General features: G+C 36.3%; 1 protein-coding gene across 3 annotated transcripts in view; it reads left to right on the top strand.

Annotated features, from left to right (window-relative positions):
* CFAP54 (cilia and flagella associated protein 54) overlaps window positions 1-26,476 on the top strand; it is a 370,431-nt gene that overhangs the window by 262,856 nt on the left and 81,099 nt on the right. For all 3 annotated transcript variants that reach the window (XM_017946132.3, XM_021922809.2, XM_021922810.2), the window contains 3 exons: window positions 10,961-11,134; window positions 13,250-13,473; window positions 19,271-19,441. In XM_017946132.3, coding sequence (XP_017801621.3) covers window positions 10,961-11,134; window positions 13,250-13,473; window positions 19,271-19,441 — 569 coding nt within the window. The remainder of the gene's footprint in view (window positions 1-10,960; window positions 11,135-13,249; window positions 13,474-19,270; window positions 19,442-26,476) is intronic.

Raw genomic sequence — 26,476 nt, forward strand, 5'->3', positions numbered from 1 at the left:
TAAATTTGGTAATTTTTGCCAAAATCATTCCAAAAAGATTATGCCACTTTGTACTCCTGTCAGCACTTAATAAATGGTCTTTTTTCAACACCCTTGCTGACAAAGGTACATTATAAACCTTTTTTAAACTTTTGTTGACATGGTGGGAGAACAAAAGGTTCAGATTTAATTTGCACATCTCTGGTGAGGACGAAGGTTGAACATGTTTTTGTGAACTCTCTTCTCATAATCTTTCCCTATTAAAAAAATTTGGCCTTTAAGTATTTGTAGAGGTCCTTTATTATGAAAATCAACATTTTAGTTGTGATATTTGTAAATATATCTTTCTAATTTTTCAGTTGTTACTTAACATTTTACATGATAGTTCTGTTACATGAAGAAGTTTTTTATTTCTATATAGTACAAATTATCAATCTTTTTGATAGATTTTGAATTTCTGTCATAGTTAGAAAAGTCCTCCCTACTCAGATTCTTTAAATAACTCACAGAAATCTATTTGGAATATGTAAAGTGTGACAAGTGGATATAAATTTAATTTTTCCAGATGGCTACCCTATTTCTGTACTTTTCTTTCAGTTCTAATTGATCTGTCCATTCTGGCTTCAGTACATTTTTTAAATTTTTGTAACCTTATAATAATATACTTAACATAAGGATAAGTCCCCATTAATTACTCTCTCTTTTCAGAATTGTCTCTTGTGGCTTTTTTGTGTGTTAAGTCTGGAAGCAGCTTGTCTAGTTCAAAAAAATAGCTATTTATGTTGTTTCTACTCTTTTGCTATTACATACATCTGTGTGTATGTAATAGCAAAGTCTTGCTGTATTTTTATTGGGATTATGTTATATTTGGACATTAACTTAGAAATAACTTACATTTTTATTCTACTGAAAGATCTTAACCAAGAATATTATATACCCTTTATATTTTCTAGTTCACATCCCTTAGGGCGTTTTAACATTTTCTTCAAATAAATGTTGTATTTTTCTGGTTAGGTTTATTTTTAGAGATGTTGTCTTCTTATTGTATTGTAATTCAAAAAATTATTTCTATTAGTTGTTTTTATGTACAGAGGTTATTGATGCCACTATATTTACTTTATTATCCTTAGGTATTTTTCTCCACTTGATCATCCATGAACAAGGTTGTAGTCACCAATTATTTTCTGTAAATAGATAGTAAATATTTAAGTCTACTTATTTAAGTCTTTATGGTCTCTGCTGAACATACTCAACTTGCTGTTGTAGCATGAAAGTAGCCATAGTCACAGTGTAAATGAATGAGCATGGCTGTGTTCCATTAAAACTTTACTGTGGGCTGGGTGCGGTGGCTCACGCCTGTAATCCTGGCACTTTGGGAGGCTGAGGCGGGCGAATCATGAGGTCAGGAATTCGAGATCACCCTGGCCAACATGGTGAAACCCCGTTTCTACTAAAAATACAAAAAATTAGCTGGGCATAGTGGCGGGCACCTGTAATCCCAGCTACTCGGGAGGCTGAGGCAGGAGAATCGCTTGAACCCAGGAGGCGGAGGTTGCAGTGAGCCGAGATGGCGCTACTGCACTCCAACCCAAGCAACAGAGTGAGATTCCATCCCCCACCCCCCCAAAAAAAACTTTACTGTGGACATTGACATTTAAGTTTCATATGATTATCATGTAACACAAAATGTTATTCTTTTAATTTTTTTCCAACCATTAAAAATGTAAAAACCATTTTTAGCTCATGAGTCCCACGTAAACACGTGTGGCCAGATTTTGCCCATGGGCTAGAGTTTGACAACACCTGGACAAGGTGAACAGAGGTCCTCTGCTGCTCACATACTTGTTCCTCCTCTTATATCTGTGGTTTTTGTTTTTATTGACAAGATGTTACTTGGACTGTGAATATTCTTAAGTATTATATCTTTATTGTGAATGACACCCTTTAACATTATAAAGGTCCCCAATTTTGTTTCACTTTTTGGCCATAATTCTACCTTGCCTAGTACTGAGATCACAAATATTGCTTTCTTTTGGTTTACATTTTCTTGCTACACATTTTCCCATGTTTTTATTTTCAAACTGTTGAAATAATTTTATTTTAAATATACTTTTATATAGGGCATAGAATTGGGTTTTCTTTCTTATAAGACCTGATAGTATTTTTCTTGTAATAGGTGATTTAAATGTAAATGTATTGATATGTGGGATATGTTTGATGTTATTATTTCAGATCACTTTACAATATGTATACAATAAATTAGGAAACAAAACCAATAAAATTAGAAAGTTGTAATTTTAGGGGAAAAACTATTAGCCAACTTTTTCAGGAAAATTAGTTATAGCAAAAAGAAAACCTCTCACAAATGATAAGAAAAAAGTAATCACTGATTTTAAGAAATTAAATTTTTAAAGATTTTTTTGGTTCAACTTTAAGCAAATTTGAAAACTTCTATACAACTTGTAATTTCCTGGGAAAATATAATTTACCCAGATTTACTTTAGGTAAAATAATTAGACAAATCTATTAGTATAGAAAACATACAGTTCTGTTAGAAATTAAAGCTAAAAAATTAAAATTTATTAATTAATTTAAAAAGAACAGTAATAAACTCATTACAAGTTAACATAAATAACATATTACAGATCTCGTTAATGTCTGACTCAATAAAAGATAGTTGAATTCTTATACCTACTTCTGCAGCCAATCTGCTGCAATATGATGTTTTGGTTGAAATAATTTAAAAAAAAAAAAATCCAGCCTCACACAGATATGTAGTTAGAAAATGGAGGAGTATTTCAACAGCCTTTTCAGATAATTATGGATAGTCTTCTTTGAAAGTAAACCAGAACTCGATAAGTGATAGTTTCTTAAAAGTTAGTTCCAAAGTAGAATCTGAAACTGTATCATTAAATTTTTTGAACTCTGTTATGTCAAAATACATTAGTCTGTCTTGTGATTGAATGACATCTTTTACCCATGCATGATTTTGTAACAGTGTGTATTATGCATTTGGAAAATATAGACTTCAAATATGTAGGTCTTCTAAACATGTATACATTTTATTGAACAATATAAAACTTGTAAAAATATCACCACAATTCCTATCAGAAAATTCTAAGTATTGAAACATTCATAGTGGTAGATATAAGTTTTCCGTTACTTCAAAACTTGAATTTTATCTTTGGCAGCACACCTGTCAGTTATTTCCCTGGAAGTCAGGTATACTTCTTTCATTTTTGAACAAATGTTTGCCTCCTACCTAAGTCTGAAAACACTTTGGCTTGTCAGCTGTTCTTTGAGTAAAAATGGCTGTCCATGAAAAAAAAAGTAAAAGTAGTCATTCAGTTTGCAACTCAAAGAATCGCTGAAGTGCTTTTCCTGGAGACAGCCATTGTACTTCAGTATGCAGCAGGAGTGCTTTTTGTGTGCTTCCCATTTTATCACAGAAAAGATGAAAAAGGTGTGTGCTCAAGGGTCAATAGTTAATAACATTAACAACTTTTACTGCTTCATCAAGGATTTTTTTTTTTTTTTTTTTTTGAGATGGAGTTTTGCTCTTGTTGCCCAGGCTGGAGTGCAATGGCGCAATTTCAGCTCCCTGCAACCTCTGCCTCCCAGGTTCAAGAGATTCTCCTGCCTCAGCCTCCCGAGTAGCTGGGATTACAGGCATGTGCCACCACGCCCAGCTAATTTTGTATTTTTAGTAGAGACGGGGTTTCTCCATGTCGGTCAGGCTGGTCTCGAACTCCTGATCTCAGGTGATCCACCTGCCTTGGCCTCCCAAAGTGCTGGGATTACAGGTGTGAGCCACTGCGCCCGCCCTATCAAGGGTATTCTTAAATGAAACTGACATTTAAATCAATGTGTTCATTTTACTGTGAGGGCATGGCAATGAAGAATGCAAGCACTGCTAGGATGGTTTGGTGCCACTATCTTCCTGCATTCCTGCTAAGGCACTGGCCATTAAATTTACCATTGCTTTTGTGCCATCAATGCCAAATGCTAACACAGTTGTTCCAGGATAGACCATTAGATTAAAAAGAAGTTGCCAATCATTCACATAGGAAGAGATCTTCTTTGAATAGTGTATGTTGATACTGTTAGACAAATATAAGCAAAACTGCAAGTCTAGCCACATCTGTAAATGTGAGCCATTTGTAGTACATCTGTTATGTACCCATACAAATTTTAAAAATAAAAACAAAAGGTAATCTAAGCATGCTTCTTTAAAAAGTTTTCAGCCATTTACAAGGCAAAAGTATAATTCTGCAGATGAGTTATGAACTGAGTCTTTATGTTTGCAGCTACATTTAAAATCTAACAAGTTATTTTATTATTGGAAAGTGCCATGATTTCATCGACTAAATTTTTATCCATGGGTGATTACTGCAAATGGAATATTTTGGTCTTAGACTTCAGGATGTGCATTCATCAGTGTCAACTATATAAAATTTTATTAGTCTCTAGGTTTTTGTGTACATTTCTCTAATGCATTTATCTAGCTTTTAGTTTGAAAGGCTGCAACAAATAATTTTTTTGGCTCATCACATATAGGTTTACAATTTTAAAATCTTTTTTCTTTAAACTATGAACAATTGGTCTCAAAACAATTCTTCAACTCGACTGTCACTATAATACTATTCAAAAATGCACAGCTCATCATTGAGAAGTATAGTTTGCAATTTCTTCCTGAGATTTACATCTTAGTAGCATCACCTGCATCCTTCTTTGTACATTCTACTTGATAACAACTGCTTTGGGCATTATTCCACACATTTTGTGGCTTAGGATTTTTAGCTCTTCTCTGATTTACTGAAAATGGAATTTGTGTTTTTGTTACTTGTTTTCTTTGTTGTTTTGGGATAATTTTCAGGGGGAAAAGGGATGTGCCAATATTATATGAACGTCTTCAGGTTGGAAGTCACCACAAAATTGTTTTTTAAGAACTAAGCGTTTTACTCTATTATACAATATATACAGAAAAGAACACAAATCATGGCCGGGCGCGATGGCTCACGCCTGTAATCCCAGCACATCGGGAGTCCAAGGTGGGCGTATCACCTGAGGTCAGGAGTTCAAGACCAGCCTGGCCAACATGGTGAAACCCCATCTGTACTGAAAATACAAAAATTAGCTAGGCGTGGGGGCAGGCACCTGTAATCCCAGCTACTCAGGAGACTGAGGCAGGAGCATCTCTTGGACCCAGGAGGCAGAGGTTGCAATGAGCCGAGATCATGCCATCGCACTCCAGCCTGGGCAACAAGAGTGAAACTCCCTCTTAAAAAACAAAAAACAAAAATACCTCACAAATTATGAATTTACAGCTTCATTAATTATCACAAAGGAAACACCCATGTAACCATCACTAGGTCAAGAAATGGAATAAGACCAGCGCCCCAGAAGTCTGCATCGTGTTCCCTTCTGGCCCCTAGTAACCTCTCTTCTTTCTGATTTGTAACGGATAGATTAGTTTGGCCAGCTTTTGAATTTTGTATAAATGAAATCATATAGTCTGTATTCTTTTCTATCTGACTTCTGTTCACCCTTATGTTTGTGTGATTCTTTCTTTTGGTGGGCATAATAGCACAATTTAGTGTCCATTCTACTGTTGGTAAACATTTGGGGTTATGAATAATGCTGCTATGAATATATTTGTATGTGACATTTTTGTGCACAGATGTATGCATTTTTATAATATGCCAAGGAGTGGAACTGCTGGTCATAAGACATAGATGATTTTAGCTTTAGTGGGTATTGCCAAGAAGACCACTTAATCTTAATTGCAATTAAGATTTCACTACATGAAATCTTATATTAATTATGTATTTATTATTTATATATTTATTTATATATTAACATGTATATTAATTATATATTTCACTACATGACCAATCAAGTACAGGGTCTTGTAAAGACTACAGTGGTTTACTTTTGGTGACCTTTTTAAAAAGAAAGTTACTTGAGAATGCACCCCAGCACACAGGGTTGCAAATGAAGAAAGAAGTAGATGTAATACAGAAAAAAGAAAGGAAGAGAGGAAACGGCCCTCAGTGTTGCTAGCTATGCGGTAGTCCAGATTGCAATTAAGATTAAGTGGTCTTAATTTGAAATTTATTTTGATGACAAAAGAGATTGAACACTATTATATATGGTACATTGGCTCTTGCATAGTTTTGGGGGGTGAACTTTTTCTAAAACGATGTCTATTTTTCCTGGGAGTTTTCTGTCTTTGGTTTAGAGATATGGAGGCATTTTTGATATACTCTGGATATGACCGTTTGGTAGATTATTGCAAATATCTTTTCCCATTCTTTGTTTTACCTTTTTATTTAGTAGTAGTTTCTTTTGATTATCCAAAGTTTATAATTTTTATGCCAAATTAATTAATCCTTATAATGATTTGTATGCTTTTTGTGTTCAGTTTCAGGAGTCTTTTCCCAAACAAAAATCATAAAGGTACCTTCTATGTTTTTATCATTTTTAATCTTTCACATTTAGATCTACAGTTCACCCAGAATCTATTTTTGTGTATGGTGTGAGGCTGAAATTAATATTAACTTTTTTCTCTATGTATACACATTTAACCCAGAACAGTGTATTTTTAAAAACCCCTTCTTTACAACAGTGCAGTGTTATATCTGTCATAAATCAAGTGTCGACTATGTGGGGTGAGAGAGAGGAGAGGGAGAGAGAAAGAGAAAAGGACTGACTCAACAAAGAATTTTCAACTTTCAACTAACTGATGTTCAAGATAGAGATAAAGGAAAAAATAGGAGGTGATCATTACAGAAACAAATACAAGAATAGTTTGCAGGATTGAACAGAGATCAGTTCAAGTTGAAAAGGCCTATTGTGTTCCAAGCAGCATGAATGAAAAAGACTAGACCTAGGTCCAAAATGAAATTTTAAATAATCACAGATAACGAGGAGTTGACAAAAAATATTCCAGATGGGGAAGTTCAGGCCAATGAGAAAGGAATGAGAATTTGACTAGCATCAGGCTTCTCACCAGCAATAGTAGATGCTGGAAAGTCACAGAGCAAGGCCTTTGAAGTTTAAGGGAAAAATAGTGTCAACTAAAATTATATATTTCACTAAATGATCAATCAAGTACATGGGCCTTGTAAAGATGCCAGTGGTTAACTTTTGGTGAACTTTTTAAAAAGAAGTTACTTGGGAATGCACCCTAGCACACAGAGTTGCAAATGAAGAAAGAAGTAGATGTAATATAGAAAAAAGAAAGAAAGAGGAAGAGAGGAAAGGGCCGTCAGAGTTGCCAGCTATGCAGTAGTCTGGAAATACATCAGTACAAACTGGAGTGGCAAGTTTGTGATCTCAAGTATGTCTCCAATAGCATGAATGGATTCTAGGCACCAGATAGAATGACTAAAAAGCTAGATGATATTAGGAATATGGTGAAGAGTACAAATATTACTTCTCTCAACAAGGAAGAAAAGACATTCAGAAATTCTAGGGAAAAATATTCTTTAAGTATTCATGGTCCAAATATGAAGTGAATTAGAATATGACCTGATTTAGAGACTGGTGTGAGTAAAAACGATCCATTTGACCTTTATGCTGAGAATTTTACCCTTTGTGGGTCACAGGTTTTGACAGTGACCCTTAGTGAAAGTAATTTAATCATATTGAAGCAAACAATTCCTATACAATCATAATAATGTATTATTTATTGATTTTCAACTTATTGACAAAACAATGAAGGGTTTGTTACGAGTATAGAACAGAATGTAAATGTTACCAACTTTGGAAATAGAAAACCCAGCAAGGAGAAGGCCATAAAGAAATGCAGGTACTATTAGAATACAAAGGAAGACATCAAGAGATATGACTTGTATTTAGTGGAACCAGAAAGAGCTTTTAGAACATTGTTGATGTATAAAAATAGGGGAACTAAAAATGGTGATATAACTATAAACATTTTGAAGTGAAGAGGAATGGTTTTATGAGCTCATATTTCGTCTGTCACAGAAAAAGTCACTAGATACATTTTCTAAAACTGATAGTTTAGGAAAATGCTATAAGGAAATTATTTTGAGAGTTGGAACTAACTACTAGAAGAACTGAAGTACAAATGGTTAAAAATTCTTGTCTCTGGGAGAGGGAATTTTATTTTTGATTATGTAAATGTTTGAATTTGATAAAAATAAGCTGCATATTAAAAGACACATCATATCAAATTGGATTATTTCCAGAAATGCAAATGTAATTCAACATCAGAAAATCTGTTGAACTAAGTCACTACTTTAATAGATTGAAAGAGAAAAATAATAATCATCTCAAATAGGTACAGAAAAATTCAATAAAATTAAACAACCATTTATGATTCTAAAACTGGGAATTAAAAAATATTAATTTGAAAAAGTTACAAGTGGAAAAACATGCCAGCTATATTTATAATCAATATTCAAATGCTAAAACTATTACCTTTAAAATCAAGAGTAAGAAAATGCTGTTGTTACTTTGATTCACAATTGTTCTGGAAGTCCTACCCTGCAGAATAATATAAGGAAAAGAAATAAGAAGTACAAATAATGGGAAAGAAGAAAAATATCCATCTTTCACTACAGATTATTCACATAGAAACTTCCCAAGATGTATAGGCAATAAAAAATATTTAGCAAGGTTGCTGGATGTAAGATTTTATTTCTATACATTTTTAACAGAAAATGTATTTTTAAAAGATGTTATTACAGTAACTAAAAAAAAAATAAGACCTTTAGGGACTAATCTAATGAAAGTTGTGAAACAATTGTAAAATTTCATTGAAAGAGACAAGAAAACATACCATGTTTATAGTTAAGAAGGCTCAGTATTGATAAATGCCAAGTATTCTAAAAATGATTGATAGATTTAATGTAGTTTAGTAATAGGTTCTATTTTGTGGAATTTGACAAACTGATGCTAAAATTTATATAAGAGAACAAAAGGCAAGATTGGTCAAAATTTATATAAAAGAACAAAAGGCAAGATTGGTCAAAAGACACCTAAAAAAGAACAACCTACTAATTCCACCTCCAGGTAATTTGTGCACGTATGTGCCAGACTATATGTACTCAAAATTTATAACAGCCTTGTTCATAACAGTAAAGACCAAAATAAAACAAAATTAGAAAGAAATCACATGTCCATCAATGGTAGAATAGATACATAAATTGTGATATATTCCTATACGGAAATACTACATAATAACAGAAAAAAAAGTGAATAACATCTACCTGCATTAGCCTGGATGAATTTTCAAAGCCTAGTGTTTAAAGGAAAAAGAAAATAATAGATAAATGCACTCAATATGATTCTCTTCCTATAAAGTTCTAAAAAGATAAAGTTAACAATGTTTTATTTATTACATGTTATGTAATGTATATGTTTAAAGAGTAAAGGACAGATAAGGGATTAGTAACACAAAATTTTGGATAGTGATTATTTCTGGGACATGAGCTCAGGCAGCGAGAGAGAAATGGAATTAGAGAGAGGCTTATAAGATACTCCCAAAGTACTGGGAATTTGTATTCCAAGGTGGATGGTGAGTATGTAGAGATTCATCTTATTCAAGAAAACATGTGTAGGCCATTAACCATAGAAGATTCTATTTCTCTTCCTTTTATCGCTTCCCAGAGACAACCACTATTCTAATCAAATATTTATTTGCATGTAAATGATACAAATAATCATATTGTTTTCAAACTTATATAAATGGCATCATACTCTATATCACCTGGAACCTGTGCTAACTCATTATATGTTGTCAGGATCTATCCATCATTACTCTTATAATGCCCATTTTAAAGAAAAGTAAGAGGTCAGGCGCAGTGGCCCATGCCTGTAATCCCAATACTTTGGGAGGCCGAGGCAGGCGGATCACCTGAGGTCGGGAGGTCAAGACCAGGCTGACCAACATGGAGAAACCCCGTTTCTAATAAAAACACAAAATTACAAAATTATCTGAGCGTGGTGACACATGACTGCAATCTCAGCTACTTGGGAGGCTGAGGCAGGAGAATCGCTTGAACCCGGGAGGAGGAGGTTGCGGTGAGCCAAGATCACGCCATTGCAGTCCAGCCTGGGCAACAAAAGTGAAACTCCATCTCAAAAAAAAAAAAAAAAAAGGAAGGGGGAGGAGAGAGGAGGGGAGGAGAGGGGAGAAGAGAGGAGGAGAGGGGAGGAGAGGAGAATCAAAAGCCCAGAGAGGCCCAAAGCACAGAGAGATTCAGGGTCACACACTAGTGAGTGTACAGCTGGGATCTGAACTGAGATTCCACACTACATTTTCTCCCATATAGATCTAATTCATTCACTTTAAATGGCTTCAAATGATTAGACTCCTGTTTATATTTTAAAGTTTCCTTTTTTTAATATTGCAAACAGTACTTTGTGCAGACCTCTTGGTACACATTTATGGGTATCTGCATTTTCAGTTTTCTTAGATCTTGCCAAATTGCTTTCCAAATAGTTGCCCTCACAAGTAATGTGTGAACATTCCAATTTCTTCACATTATTACCAATATTTATTATTTTCAGATTTTGGTTTCTATCAGTTCCTAAGGGATATGAAATGGTACTTCATTGTAATTTGCCTTTTTCTAATTTTTAGTGATGCTAAAAATTTTGGTCATTTGGGTTTACTTTTCTATGAATTGCCTGTTGATATTCTTTGCCCACTTTTTCTATGAATTGCCTGTTGAAATTGTGTTGCTTGACATTTGTTTGTTGATTGGTACAAGGTGTTTACACATATTAGAGAAGGATAATTCACATATATATATTAAATATCTTTTTCTCAGTCGGTGGTTGGTCTTTTAACTTGGTGTTTGGTGTCTGCGTGATACAAAATACTTTTAAATTGAACGTAGTATCATGTGTCAGCATTTCCTTTATGAGCTGTGCTTTTTTTCTGTTCATGATTGTTTTTCAAGGAAAGCATAACATTGTATTACAAAAAAAAGTTTTTCACTTTCAGACAACTACCAAGTCCTCTTCCAGACTTCCTGTACATTTTTGTACCAAAATGATGATGTGTGTGACAGCACAGATGGTAGAAAAAAGACTCAGACCAAAGTGGATATTACATGGATCCTTCTACTGCGCTACTATATTCACCTTCAGAGGATTAATAATCTGAGCAAACTGCTAGGTAGGTTTTTGATGTGTTAAGAGAGAACATATTTCTTTCTAATTCCTGTTTAAGTCATGTTTCTTGTTGAGAATTATAAGATACTTTGACATCTTTCTGAGTGACTGTCATCAGAAGATGAAAATTTCACGTGTTCTTAACCTGGGATACATGCATCTTTGGATAGAATAGTATTTCAATGTAATTGGTTCCTTTAGAAATTTTCTATATATTATTTCATATGTTTTTTTTTTTTTTTTTGAGACGGAGTCTCGCGCTGTGTCACCCAGGCTGGAGTGCAGTGGCGCGATCTCGGCTCACTGCAAGCTCCGCCTCCCAGGTTCACGCCATTCTCCTGCCTCAGCCTCCGAGTAGCTGGGACTACAGGCGCCCGCCACCACGCCCGGCTAGTTTTTTGTATTTTTAGTAGAGACGGGGTTTCACCATGTTAGCCAGGATGGTCTCGATCTCCTGACCTCATGATCCACCCGCCTCGGCCTCCCAAAGTGCTGGGATTACAGGCTTGAGCCACCGCGCCCGGCCTATTTCATATGTTTAAAAACATTATGATAAGGAGGCATCCAGAGGCTTTCTAAGACCACTGCCAAAGTGGTCCATGGCTCAGAGCAGTTAAGAACTAGTAATTCCAATGTGACACTTTATGAAATGAGCAAGATGCCATTTTGGCTTTAGAGAAAGAGTGGTGCAGTAGCCAGTATGTCAAAGGGAAGAAATGCAAGACTTCAGATGGGATATTAATTCCATGGAGTTTTTTTTTTTTTTTTAAATTATTGGCGCTATCTAAAAAATATCCAGAAAAACTGATAAAATCTGCTTCACATCAGTCCCCCTTGTGATTGTGTGACATTGTTGTTTTATCTGTGCTCATGATGTTGGTGATCCAGTGTTGCTCATCAGTGCAAACAGTCAGACTAGATAATTTGACCCATGCCAGGGCACAGTAATGGGGAAACCAGCAGGGCAAATAGGCTGAGTCACAGAGTTGCTAAGCACAGTTACCAGGAACTAACAAACCCTCTGAAAGATGTCAGGACAAAAAGGTTCATGGTGACGGGGGCTAGAGCAAGGGAAGTTCGGAGGGAAAGGACATGGACAAGAGCCAGTGCAGCCAGCCCTGGTGATCCCTTGCCCTTCAGCCACTCTGATCACCTCTGAATTCACCTGCTGGCACTTCCCACCACAAGTGCCATGTCGCACTGCTTTTCTGCCCTGGACTTTCTTTGAAGCTACTGAGGTTTGACCAGCCTGCAGACAGGGTTTCCACAGACACAGGAGTAACCTTCAACTATTGAGGTAGGGAGCTCCTAGATAAACATACCAGCTTCTCAGTCTCTCGATGGGATAGTTCTATGTGGTTTGTCAGAAGGTCCCCAGTGGGACTGAGCCCTCACTGCCCAAGGCTGTAGCCCACTCATTTACTCGCCCTTATTGGCTCTTTTTCTTTTCTCTGTCACATTTTGTCCATTTCCTCACTTGTGCTTCTTGAAATGACTTTTCAAATAAACTGTCTACAAATTCTTACCTTAGAATCTGTTTTAGGGGGAACCCAAAAGAAAATAGGTACATGGAATATATGGCACCATTGTTAATACCTAAAACTAAGCATTAGCCTCATGTGCCTCTGAAATTTTCTTTTTTTAATCTTTTTTTTTAAATTGTCACCCAGGCTGGTATGCAGTGGTGCAATCTTGGCTCACTGCAACCTTCACTTCCTGGGTTCAAGTGATTCTCCTGCCTCAGGCTCCTGAGTAGCTGGGATTACAGGCATGTGCCGTCATGCCCAGCTAGTTTTTATATTTTTAGTAGAGATAGGGTTTCACTATTTTGGCTAGGCTGGTCTCAAACTCCTGACCTCAGGTAATCCTTCCACCTCAGCCTCCCAAAGTGCCAGGATTATAGGCATAAGCCACTGCGCCTGGCCTGAAATTTTCTTTCCTTCCGTGGCAAGAAACAATTCCATTAGTGTATAAGCCCTAAAAACAGAGGAAGGTCATTGGCAGCCTTTAGTGGAGGTGGGAATATGTAAAGATAGTGGTTAGTGAGCAAATACCAACAATATTGAGATCATCCTGTTTTCTAACATTAACCTAAACTAAGGTATTTTTCTTTCTTAAGCATCTGCAACACCAGTATCTGGAATTTCTTTGCCAGATGATACACTTCTCACATCCCTTTACAACTCTGAGTTGATTTTGCGCCAGAAAGAAGTGCATTTTTTCCTTAAAAAATTCTTACAGCTGTATTCTTCTTCCTGTATTGATGAATTTCCGAAAGAACTTCTTTGTCAACTGGAAAATCCCCGTCTTTCAGAAAAAGAATTATGTGAATCATCTGCCAAGGTAACGTGTTTTGAAATATCATATGTTTACATAAAACTTATTGGAATCATCCTTATATTTCGGAAGGAAGCACATTAGCTTCCATGCTGGCACAAAGATTTCTAGTTCCCTCACAGTTCTAGGGAAGGCTCTTTCCTGTGTTACCATGTGGATAGGCCAACCAAACATCCTGGGATTTTAGGACAGTTCACATGTCAATTGTTCAGTCTTATTTTCATGAGTCTTTTAAAGTGCCTCAGAAGTCTCTGTATTCCTGCGCAAAACAGCATCTCTCAAGCGACCATTTTGCCAAGAAGTTACACAAGTTTCAGTATCATCACCCTATAAGAAAGCTAGACTGAGTGTCTAAATCTGTGCCCAATTTCTGTACCTTGGTTTTAAATGCGTGATAAAAATTCTTCATTGTGGGTACTTTTTGCAATCGTGAGTGTGAATAAATAATAGAGGTAACACTGTAAAATAAAAGTGCAAAGGCTTTTTATTTGGAAAAGTGTTATTAAATTGGATACATTTTCCCAAGATATGTAATATGGAAACATTTTAAGATACTGATTGTAGAGACATAGAAAGAGGAATATAAATGGAGATTTTTAAAAATTAAAGCTACTAAAGTCTTGAATAATCGTAGTTTGGATAAACTTCCAAAATGAATGTGATAAAAGATACTGAAAAAGTAAAGGATTTTATTTAAAAATAAGAATATGTATTTGAAATTTGGTATTCAGCCAACCTATGTGGAATACCTACTGTGTGCCGGAGACACTCTTAGTTGGTGGAGAAACAAAGGATGGATAAAGCATAGTCCCTGTACATATAGTCTTAGTGTGGTGGTAGAGAAACAGTGACAGGGTTAAAACAGAGGAAAGTTACTTTATTTTAGAGATGTTTTTTAAGAGAAAATGGCAGGATTAATACTAGCAGAAATAATGTGAACATTAGTACATCTTAGTTTTACTTTCAATAGGGCTGATTGGCAAAGGATAGATGAAAAAGTGAGGCTTTTTTTTTTTTTTTTTTTTTTTTTGGAGACGGAGTGTCTCTCTGTTGCCCAGGCTGGAGTGCAGTGGTGTGATCTTGGCTCACTGCTACCTCTGCCTCCTGGGTTCAAGCGATTCTCCTGTCTCAGCCTCCTGAAAAAGTGAGTTATTTAAGAGACAGGTGATGAAGTTATGAAGCTTATGACACAAGAATGGAAAGGAAGAGGTGGCTGTAAAACATATTTGCTTAAGTAACATTGAAAACAACAACAACAAAGACAGTTTTGTGACTCTTTGGACCTGGAAAGTGAAGAGGAAATGACTAGAGCCTCTTGTACCATTTGGAACTTCTATCTGTGATCATTAGTGCATGGTGACATCATTAGCACATACAGGGGAGGCAGGAGGATGAGCGCATTTTTCTGCTTTGTAGATACGGAATTGGAGATTCTTGTAGAAAACGCAAGTGGACATAGCATATTGTAAGCTTCCAATACATATTTGTGAAATGAATAAGTTGTACAGAATTCTTTCAAAACTAGAAAAAAATCACTAATTTATATTGAATTATCTCTACTTTGGACTTTACCATTGAACTCTTTAATTTTTATAGCTATAGATTTTCCCATATAAGATATATTCATGTTACCATTGCCAGCTCTCCCAGAGAAGTTCCCAGAGAACTGATAATGTGGCTTGTTCCAGAATGGTGACCCTTGCTTATCTTATCCTACTAGAATATAGTAACCTTATGTTTTGGGTAGATAATTATACTTTTTTTTTTTTTTTTTTTTTTGAGACGAAGTCTTGCTCTGTCGCCCAGGCTGGAGTACAGTTGCGCGATCTCAGCTCACTGCAAGCTCTGCCTCCCAGGTTCACGCCATTCTCCTGCCTCAGCCTCCTGAGTAGCTGGAACTACAGGCACCCACCACCACGCCTGGCGAATTTTTTGTATTTTTAGTAGAGACAGGGTTTCACCATGTTAGCCAGGATGGTCTTGATCTCCTGACCTCATGATCCACCCACCTCGGCCTCCCAAAGTGCTGGGTTTACAGGCGTGAGCCACCACACCTGGCCGATAATTATACATTTTTTAAAAACATCACTCTTGAACATTTCTTGCCTACTCAAGAGAGTCAGATGACTGTTAATAAATTATAAGTTTTAAAAAGTAGTGGAAAGACCTATTAAGATATTTTTAAGAATCCAGTCAAAGAAATGATTCTCAGTTGGGGTCCTGCAGTGGCCCTCAGTGCAATGTATTGAAAGCACACTGGAAGATTTTTCAAATGACTTCCTCTCTCTTCCCAGATACTGGGATATCGTGGCATGCCTGATGCTTAGCAACCCCATTCTGTGCCCAGATTCTAAATCATTCAGGAAATAAGATAAAAGAGTAAAACAGATTGGGATTTAAAAGTGCTCATCTTTAGGAGTCATGAAGTTGATATTATAGGATGTGGTTTATATTTATTGGTGAAATGATCTTCATAGTAATGAGTACCAAAGTAGACAGATTTACTAATCTGGCCTCATATTATTGGGTCATTTCAGGCTCCTCACATGGGGACAGGCTCCTTAAAATCTGTTACATGAGGAGCAGAGAGTGTTCACTTCCTGCAAACATTTTACTCCCAGGAAGAAAGCACAGAAGTAGGCATGCCCAAAGTTCTTTTTCCCAGATTCAGCAATCGAGCAACACTCCTCCATGGGAAGGAGTGAGTGAGGAGGCGAGCAGGCCGGGAAGGTAATGTTAATGTCTGGCCCTGCACACAGAAGCGCTCAGTGGGAGCAGAATGAAATCGTTGCCATCTAACACCAGATTCAGATTCACCCCTCCTGGGAACTGAGACTGTCTTTGAGGATTACTGCCAGGTGTCACAGATACCTCAGGCATTTTGGAGTAGGAGGCAGAGGACAGGAAGACTGAGAACAATAGTTTCAATTGATCTATTCTTGTGAATATTATCTAAGAGTTCAGAAACTAATAGGTGTGATTTCTTAAATACTATTCTAAAAGGAGCTCTGCTTGAGTATTTTAGTATTAACGGCAGTCTATCATTACCCGTTTCCTAAAGATTATGCTCCAAATGTTCAAGCTTGAATACATTGTAAATACATGTGACATTTCTAATGGCAGCAGTGTTATCAAAGAGTTGTTTCATCCTGTTTGCTCTTTTTTGATATAATTAGTGTAACACTCCCCAGGATAATCAGCTCTGGAGATCACTGTCTCTTGCCTGACAGGTGCAAACCACCTCATCATGTGTTCGTTTCACTGGGGTAGACAGCTAACGAGCATAAAGCCTTTTGGATTTATATATATACATATATATATAAACTCCAAGCTTGGTTGATTTTTATAATAACATCTTTGAACCTTTAATCACTCAGGAGGCTATTTTCAATCAAGCTCGTTCCATAATTTGACACTTAAACCTACTTTCCCCCACAAAGAAGTAGATGCCTTTCCAGAACAATCATTGCTCTGTGTTGTGCTCATCAGTTGTGTGATTCTCCATGTTGTCAAGTCTTTCGGAGCTTTGTGATGGAAAAGCAAAGGTGGCAAACAAGTTACATTAAAAATTCCCCAAAAAGAATATGATTAAAATTGTGCATAATGCTGAGTTATTCATGCTTGGACTGTATGCCTGTGACAGTCAGTGTAAGGTTAAACATCTGACTAGCGTGAGCTGCTTTACTGTTTACAGGACTGTGGCAAACCAGAGTTCTCCTGGTGGGCCTGTTGTTTTATTTCTTTCAAAGAATAAAAAAAAGTAGAATAAAAGTACTCAGTGTATAATTCATCAATTAGCATATGTAATGAGTCCTCTTGGCAACTACATATTATAGTATTTGAAAGGTAATGGAAAATTAAATACCTATTTTGATATTGACTTGTGTTTATAATTTATCATTATTAGACTGCTGTGCTAATAAACAATGCACGTATTGAAATAAAAGGTATTTTTACTTTTCAATACTTATCTAGTTAATGAATATGAAGTATTTGCTAAAATAGTTGTCAGAACCTCTGAAAGTCACTCAGATATGAAGAAATTTAAGAAATTATTTTTGAATCAATTATTTACTTGATTTTTTTTTTTTTTTTGGATGAACTGCCTGACATAAAATTACTCTTAATTAAGCACTTACAAATGATTGTTTAACCCTGCTAATCTTGCTTATTGTGTATTTTGGTCATGCTTTTAGAAGCAAGGATTCTGGTTTATAATAGCCTTTTATGATTGTCTCTAGACATTTAGAAAACTTTTCACATTTAATATTACCTTTCAGTCAAAACATTTTTTCTTTTATCAGTAGACAACTTGAAAGGTCAGTGTTTTTATTTCCGTTTTTATTTTATTTTGAAGACTTACATTCACAATCATATTATGTCTTGAATAGGCTCAGAAATAATGGGAAGGACAAAGCCTTATAGAAACGCCAGGCATCTCTTTCTGGCCACTGAGAAACACTCCTTGGTCATCAAACTTTGACAGGCCTTAGATATCAAAAAGACTGAAATAGAGGGACCACTTCCCAGCTGCCATGCTATAATCTTGGGCATAACAAGAAGTTAATATTGAAAGTAGTTTGCACTTCATTGAAGAAGGTCCTTTTTTTTTTTTTTTTTGAGACAGAGTCTCGCTCTGTCACCCAGGCTGGAGTGCAGTGGCGTGATATTGGCTCACTGCAACCTCAGACGGTCCTTTTTAGACTTGAAATATTGTTTTTACCATTATTATCTCTGTGGCTAGCCTGTTGTTTTGTTGATCATTAGCAACCATGCTTTGCTTTTTCAGTTACCTTAAACAACTAATTAAGTAATTTACCAAATTGGCAATTGCATTCTATACATTTATATTTCTTGAAGATTCCTCATTCAGTGACCAAAATTGCATAAAAGAAGCTGGGCCCATATTCATCACGGACCAAACTTACAAATCAGCCACATTCATTTAAGGAGAGGAGGATTTTAAATTTTCAGAGCAAGTGGATTTTAGAGGAATGGATTTTAGACTTTGGAGCAAAATATGTCTTATTTTCCATATGGCATTGCAAAAAAAATACTATTGGAAAAATAATAGTAATTTATAACCACACCCTTAGTATATTCACCAGTGAAAAAACCAGAAACCAAATAGGTGTTCCTAGAAACAGTGGTGATGTTGAGACTGAAATGGTGGCATGAGCATTTTCCCTGCTAGATCTTCATCCTGTAAGACTTACCAGAGTGGAAGAGATTTGTTGAGTTCACTGAGTTCTGAAGCATATATATCTATATCTATCTCTATATATCTGTACCTATATATGTATATAGATATCTATCTATATCTATATCTATGTATATATTTTTTGAGACGAAGTCTTGCCCTGTCGCCCATTCTGGAGTGCAATGGCACGATCTCAGCTCACTGCAACCCCTGCCTCCCGGGTTCAAGCAATTCTCCTGCCTCAGCCTCCTGAGTAGCTGGGATTACAGGTGCACACCACCATGCCCGGCGAATTTTTGTATTTCTTTGGTAGAGATGAGGTTTCACCATGTTGGACAGACTGGTCTCGGACTCCTGACTGTGTGATCCACCCGCCTCTGCCTCCCAAAGTGCTGAGATTACAGGCGTGAGCCACTGCGCCTGGCCAGCATATTTTTACTGTAGGAGAATCTTCTCTGTAGTAAGCCAGGGTTAGTTTTAAGATTTACCTCTGTAAAACAAACTGAGACAATCCCAGAATTTTTCAATATAGCCAAATAATTTGTTTTATATATGTAACAAATGTAACCAGTAATTAAACTGATGTTTTTGTTTGTTCCCTAGTTGTATCGTGATAGTTCTCTACAATCCATTTTATCTTTTAAGCCTGTTTCAAGCTCATCTTGTGTGGAAATAATGCCAATAGAAATGGTAACACAAGCTTCAAACAAAGAACTTTGCTTTCAGTGGTACATTCCTCCCTTGGATAGACCTCCCAAGGAGACAGAACCTATGGTATGTAATATAATTATAGAACTCAATCTTTCATTTAGATATAAAGCTTAACTAGGCCATTATAACTTGAAGAGTAGAGGACATTCTCTTATCATATAGATGAGAACAGGTAGCAATATATAATCTATATTGTCTAGTAGAATAAATTTGAAAATAACCAAGAAATCTGAGAAAGTCTGATTCAGGCTGATCATTTTTCTTTTTCCTGATCCCATAGGGAAAATTTTCAGTGTGTCACCATTATATATGATGTTTAACTTTTCTTTGGTAGTTATTTATCATGTTAAATAATTTTTTTACTGCTATTTTGCTAAGAATATTTACCATGAATATTTTACTGTATCAAGATGATTTTTATAATTTTTCTTTTTAATATTTAGTTAATTTTATAATGTTAGATCAACCTTGTGTTTCTGAGATAAACTCAAATTGATCATGATATATTTATTTTGCTGGATTCAGTTTGCTATTATTTGTATTAGATTTTTGCCTCTGTTTTCCAGAGTAATATTGGGCTAATTTTATACTATTCTTTAAAAAATTTTATTATTTTTTAATTTCAATAGGTTTTTGGGGAACAGGTGGTGGTTGGTAACATGGATAAGTTCTTTAGTAGTGATTTCTGAGTTTTTGGTGCACCTATCACCTGAGCAATGTACGCTGTATCCTGCTTACCCCTCTCCCACCCTTTCCCCTGAGCCCCCAAAGTCTATTGTATCATTCTTACACATTCGCATCCTCATAGCTTAGCTCCTATCTCATAAGTGAGAACATACGACGTTTGGTTTTCCATTCCTGAGTTACTTCACTTAGAATAATAGTCTCCAATTCCATCCAGGTTGCTGTGAATGCCATTATTTCATTCCTTTTTATGGCTCATTAGTATTCCATGGTGTGTATGTGTGCATATATGTATCACATTTTCTTTATCCACTCACTGATTGATGGGCATTTGGGCTGATTTCATATTTCTGCAATTGTGAATTGTGCTGCTATAAATGTTTGTGTGCAAGTATTTTCTTGGTATAATGACTTTTTTTTGTCTGGGGAGATTGTCAGTAGTGGGAATGGTAGATCTACTTTTAATTATTTAGGGAATTTCCACACTGTTTTCCATAGTGGTTGTACTAGTTTACATTTCCCCCAGCAGCGTAAAAGTGTTTCCTTTTTGCCACATCCATGCCAACGTCTATTTATTTTTTGATTTTTTGATTATGGCCATTTTTGCAGGAGCAAGATGGTATTTGCATTGTGGTTTTGATTTGTGTTTTCCTGATAATTAGTGATGTTGGGCATATTTTCATGTTTGTCGGCCATTTGTATATCTTCTTTTGAGAGTTGTCTATTCATGTCCTTAGCCCACTTTTTGATGGTATTGTTTTCTTTTTCTTACTAGTTTGTTTGAGTTCCTTGTAGATTCCGGATATTAGTCCTTTGTCAGATGTACAGTTTGCGAAGATTTTCTTCCACTCTGTGGGTTGTCTAATGATTATTTCTCTTGTTGTGCAGAAGCTTTTTAGTTTAATTAAGTCCCATCTGTTTATCTTTGTTTTTGTTGCATTTGCTTTTGGGTTCTTGAATATGAAGTCTTTGGCTAAGGCAGTATCTAGAAGGGTTTTTGTGATGTTATCTTCTATGATTTTTATGATATCAGGTCTTAAATCTTTGATCCATCTTGAGTTGATTTTTATATAGGTGAGAGGTGAGGATCCAGTTTCATTCTTCTACATGTGGCTTGCCAATTATCCCAGCACCAGTTTTTGAAGAAGGTATCCTTTCCCCACTTTATGTTTTTGTTTGCCTTGTCAAAGATCAGTTGACTATAAGTGTTTGGCTTTATTTCTGTGTTCTCTATTCTGTTCCATTGGTCTATGTGCCTATGTTTATACCAGTACCATGCCGTTTTGGTGACTATGGCCTTATAGTATAGTTTGAAGTTGAGTAATGAGATGCCTTCACATTTGTTCTTTTTGGTCAGTCTTGCTTTGGCTATGCTGGTTCTTTTTCGGTTCCATGTAAATTTTAGGATTTTCTTTTTCTACTTCTGTGAAGAATGATGGTGGTATTTTCATGGGAATTGCGTTGAATTTGTAGATTGCTTTTGGCAGTATGATCATTTTTGTAATATTGATTCTACCTCTCTGTGAGCATATGTTTCCATTTGTTTTTGTCATCTATTATTTCATTCAGCAATGTTTTGTAGTTTTCCTTGTAGAGATCTTTTATCTCCTTGGTTAGGCGTATTCCTTAGTAATTTCTTTTGCAGCTATTGCAAAAGGGGTTGAGCTTTTGATTTGATTCTTAGCTTGGTTGCGCTTGGTGTATAGCAGTGCTCCTGATTTGTGTACATTAATTTCATATCCTGAAACTTTACTGAATTCATTTATCAGTTCTAGGAGCTTTTTGGATGAGTCTTTAGAATTTTCTAGAGATATGATCATATCATCAGCAAACAGCAACAGTTTGACTTCCTCTTTACCAATTTGGATGCCCGTTATTTCTTTCTCTTGTCTGACTGCTCTGGCTAGGACTTTCAGTACTATGTTGAATAGAAGTGGTGAAAGTGGGCATCCTTGTCTTGTCCCTAGTTCTTAGGAGGAATGCTTTCAACTTTTCTCCATTCAGTATAATGTTGGCTGTGAGTTTGTTGTAGATGGCTTTTATTGCCTTAAGGTATGTCTATTCTATGCCAGTTTTGCTGAGGGTTTTAATCATAAAGGGATGCTGGATTCTGTCAAATGCTTTTTCTACATCTATTGAGATGATCATGTGATTTTTGTTTTTAATTCTGTACCCTGCCTTACCCCTCTCCCACCCTTTCCCCTGAGCCCCCAAAGTCTATTGTATCATTCTTACACATTCGCATCCTCATAGCTTAGCTCCTATCTCATGAGTGAGAACATATGACGTTTGGTTTTCCATTCCTGAGTTACTTCACTTAGAATAATAGTCTCCAATTCCATCCAGGTTGCTGTGAATGCCATTATTTCATTCCTTTTTATGGCTCATTAGTATTCCATGGTGTGTATGTGTGGTATATCATATTTATTGACTTGTGTATGTTAAACCATCCCTGCATCCCTAGTATGAAACCCACTTGACCATGGTGGATTATCTTTTTTATGTGCTGCTGAATTTGGTTCACTAGTATTTTTTGGATGATTTTTACATTTATGTTCATTGGGGATATTGGTCTGTAGTTTTCTTTTTTTGTTAAGTCCTTTCCTGGGTTTGGTATTTGGGTGATACTGGCTTCATAGAATGATTTAGGGGGGATTCTCTTTTTATCTTTTGGAATAGTGTCAATAGGATTTGTACCACTTCTTCTTTGAATGTCTTTTTTTTTTTTTTTCTTTTTCGAGGCAGAGTCTCACTCTATTACTCAGGCTGGAGTGCACTGGCATGGTCTTAGCTCACTGCAACCTCTGCCTCCCAGGTTTAAATGATTCTTGTGCTTCAGCCTCCTGAGTAGCTGAGATTATAGGCCTGCACCACCATGCCCAGCTAATTTTTGTATTTTTAGTACAGATGGGAGTTTTGCCATGTTGTCCAAGCTTGTTTTGAACTCCTGGCCTCAAGTGATTGGCCCCCCTTGGCCTCCCAAAATGCTGGGATTACAAGTGTGAGCCACTGCACCCAACCAATTCTTTGAATGTCTGATAGAATTCAGCTGTGAATCCATCTGGTCCTGGACTTTTTGTTGTTGTTGTTGTTGGCAGTTTTTTAATTACCATTTCTTTCTTTCCTTTTTTTTTTTTTTTTTTGAGACAGAGTCTCACTCTTTTGCCCAGGCTGTAATGCAATGGCATACTCTCAGCTCACTGCAACCTCTGCCTCCCGGGTTCAAGTAATTCTCCTGCCTCACTCTCCCTAGTAGCTGGGACTACAGGCATGTGCCACTATGCCCGTCTAATTTTTGTACTTTTAGTAGAGACAGGGTTTCACCATGTTGACCAGACTGGTCTCAAACTCCTGGCCTCAAGTGATCCACCTGCCTCGGCTTCCCAAAGTGCTGGGATTACAGGGGTGAGCCACCGCACCCGGCCCTTTAATTACCATTTCAGTCTTACTGCTTGTTATTGGTCTGTTCAGAGTTTCTGTTTCTTTCTGGTTTAATCTAGGAGGGCTGTATATTTCCAGGAATTTATCTATCTCCTCTAGGTTTTCTAGTTTGTGTGCATAAAGGTGTTCATAGTAGCCTTGAATGATCTTTTGTATTTGTGTGGAATTGGTTGTAATATCTCTCATTTTGTTTCTAATTGAGCTTGTTGGGATCTTCTCTCCTTTTCTTGGTTAATCTCACTAATGGTCTATCAGTTTTATTTATCTTTTCAAAGAACCAGCTTTTTGTTTCATTTATTTTTCGTACTTTTTTTTCCAGTTTCATTTAGTTCTGTTCTGATCTTCGTTATTCTTTTCTTCTGATGGATTTGGGTTTGGTTTTGTGCTCTTTCAGACTTCTTGATGTAGGCATTTAATGCTATGAACTTTCCTCTTAGCACCACTTTTGCTGTATCACAGTTTTGGTAGGTTGTGTCACTATTGTCATTCAGTTCAAAGAACTTCTTAATTTCCATCTTTCATTGTTGACCCAATGATCATTCGGAAGCAGATTATTTAATTTCCATGTATTTGCATTCTGAGGGTTCCCTTCAAGAGTTGATTTCCAACTTTATTCCACTCTAGTCTGAGATAGTACATGATATAATTTTGATTTTATTAAAGTTATTGAGATTTGTTTTGTGGCCTATCATATGGTCTATCATGGAGAATGTTTCATGTGCTGATGAATAGGGTGTATATTTTACAGTTGTTGGGTAGAATGTTCTGTAAGTATCTGTTAAGTCTGTTTGTTCCAGGGTATTGTTTAAATCCATTGTTTCTTTGTTGACTTTCTGTCTTGATGACCTGTCTAGTGCTGTCAGTGGAGTACTGAAGCTATTATTGTGTTGCTGTCTATCTCATTTCTTTGGTCTAGTAGCAATTGTTTTATACATTTGAGAGCTCCAGTGTTAGGTACATATATATTTAGGATTGTGATATTTTCCTGTTGAACAAGGCCTTTTATCATTATATAATGTCCCTCTTCGTCTTTTTTAACTACTGTTGCTTTAAAGTTTGTTTTGTCTGACATAAGAATAGCTATTCCTACTCACTTTTTGTGTCAATTTGCATAGAATATCTTTTTCCACCCTTTTACCTTAAGCTTATGTGTTAGGTGAGTCTCTTGAAGACAGCAGATACTTGGTTGGTGAATTCTCATCCATTTTCCCTTTCTGTATCTTTTCAGTGGAGCATTTAGGCCATATAAGTATTATATTAGTTAGTATTGAGTTGTGAGGTACTATTCTATTCATCATGCTATTTGTTGCCTGAATACCTCGGTTTTTTTCCATTGTATTATTGTTTTATAGGTCCTGTGAGATTTATACTTTGAGGAGGTTCTATCTTGGTGTATTTTGAGGATTTGTTTCAAGATTTAGAGCTCCTTTTAGCAGTTCTTATAGTGCTGGCTTGGTAGTGGCAAATTCTCTCTGCATTTGTTTGTCTGGAAGAGAGTGTATATTTCCTTCATTTATGAAACTTGGTTTCACAGGGTACAAAATTCTTGGCTGATAATTGTTTTGTTTAAGGAGGCTAAAGATAGGACCCCAATCCTTTCTAGCTTGGTAGGTTTTCTGCTGAGAAATCTGCTGTTAATCTGGTAGGTTTTCCTTTATAGGTTATCTGATGCTTGTGTCACAGCTCTTAAGGTTCTTTCCTTCATCTTGACTTTAGCTAACCTGATGACTATGTGCTTAGATGATGATACTTTTGCAATGAATTTCCATGGTGTTCTTTGAACTTCTTGTATTTGGATGTCTAGATCTCTAGTAAGGCCAACGACATTTTCCTTGATAGTTTCCTCAAATAAGTTTTCCAAACTTTTAGATTTCTCTTCTTTCTCTGGAATATTAATTATTCTTAGGTTTCGTTGTTTAACATAATCCCAAACTTCTTGGAGATGTTGTTCTTTTTTTGTTTTTATTTTTGTCTTTGTTGGATTGGGTTAATTTGAAAGCCTTGTCTTTGAGCTCTGAAGTTCTTTCTTATACTTGTTCAATTCTGTTGTTGAGACTTTCCATTGTATTTTGTATTTCCTCAAGTGTGCCCTTCATTTCCAGGCTTTGTCATTGTTTTTTATTTATGCTATCTATTTCTCTGAATATTTTTCTATCCATATCCTGTAACCTTTAAAACATTTCTTTAAATTGGTATTTACCTTTCTGTGGTACCTCCTTGAGTAGCTTAATAATCAACCTTCTTAATTCTTTTTCTGGCAATTCAGAAATTTCTTCTTGGTTTGGATCCATTGCTGGTGAGCTAGAGTGATCTTTTGGGGGTGTTAAAGAACCTTGTTTTGTCATATTACCAGAATTGTTTTTCTGGTTTCTTCTCATTTGGGTAGACTGTGTCAGAGGGAAGATCTGGGACTCAGGGGCTTCTGTTCAGATTATTTTGTCCCATGGAGTGCTCCCTTGATGTGGTGTTCTCCCTCTTCCCTTAGGGATGGAGCTTCCTGAGAGCTGAACTGCAGTGATTGTTATTTCTCTTCTGGGTCTAGCCACCCATTGAAGCTGCCAAGCTCTGGGCTGCTACAGAGGAGTGTCTGCAAAGAGTCCTGTAACATGATCCGTTTTCTGGTCTCTCAGCCATGGATACCAGCACTTGCTCTGGTGGAGGTAGTAGGGAAGTGAAGTGGATTCTGTGAAGGTCCTTGGTTGTATATTTGTTTAGTGCACAGGTTTTGTGTTGATTGGCCTCCAACCAGGAGGTGGTGCTTTCAAGAGAGCATCAGCTGTGATAGTGTAGGTAAGACACAAGGTTGCCCTAGGGTTGTCTGGAATAAGTATTTGGGTTTCTCAGGTGGTGGATGGGGCCATAGAGCTCTGAAGAGATTATGTCCTTTGTCTTTGGCTACCAGAGTGGTATAGAAAAACCATTAGGTGGGGGCAGAGTTAGGCGTGTCTAAGCCTAGACTCTCCTTGGGCAGGG

This window comes from Papio anubis, chromosome 9 (genome assembly GCF_008728515.1).
Source record: "Papio anubis isolate 15944 chromosome 9, Panubis1.0, whole genome shotgun sequence".
In the NCBI taxonomy this organism is placed as follows: domain Eukaryota; kingdom Metazoa; phylum Chordata; class Mammalia; order Primates; family Cercopithecidae; genus Papio; species Papio anubis.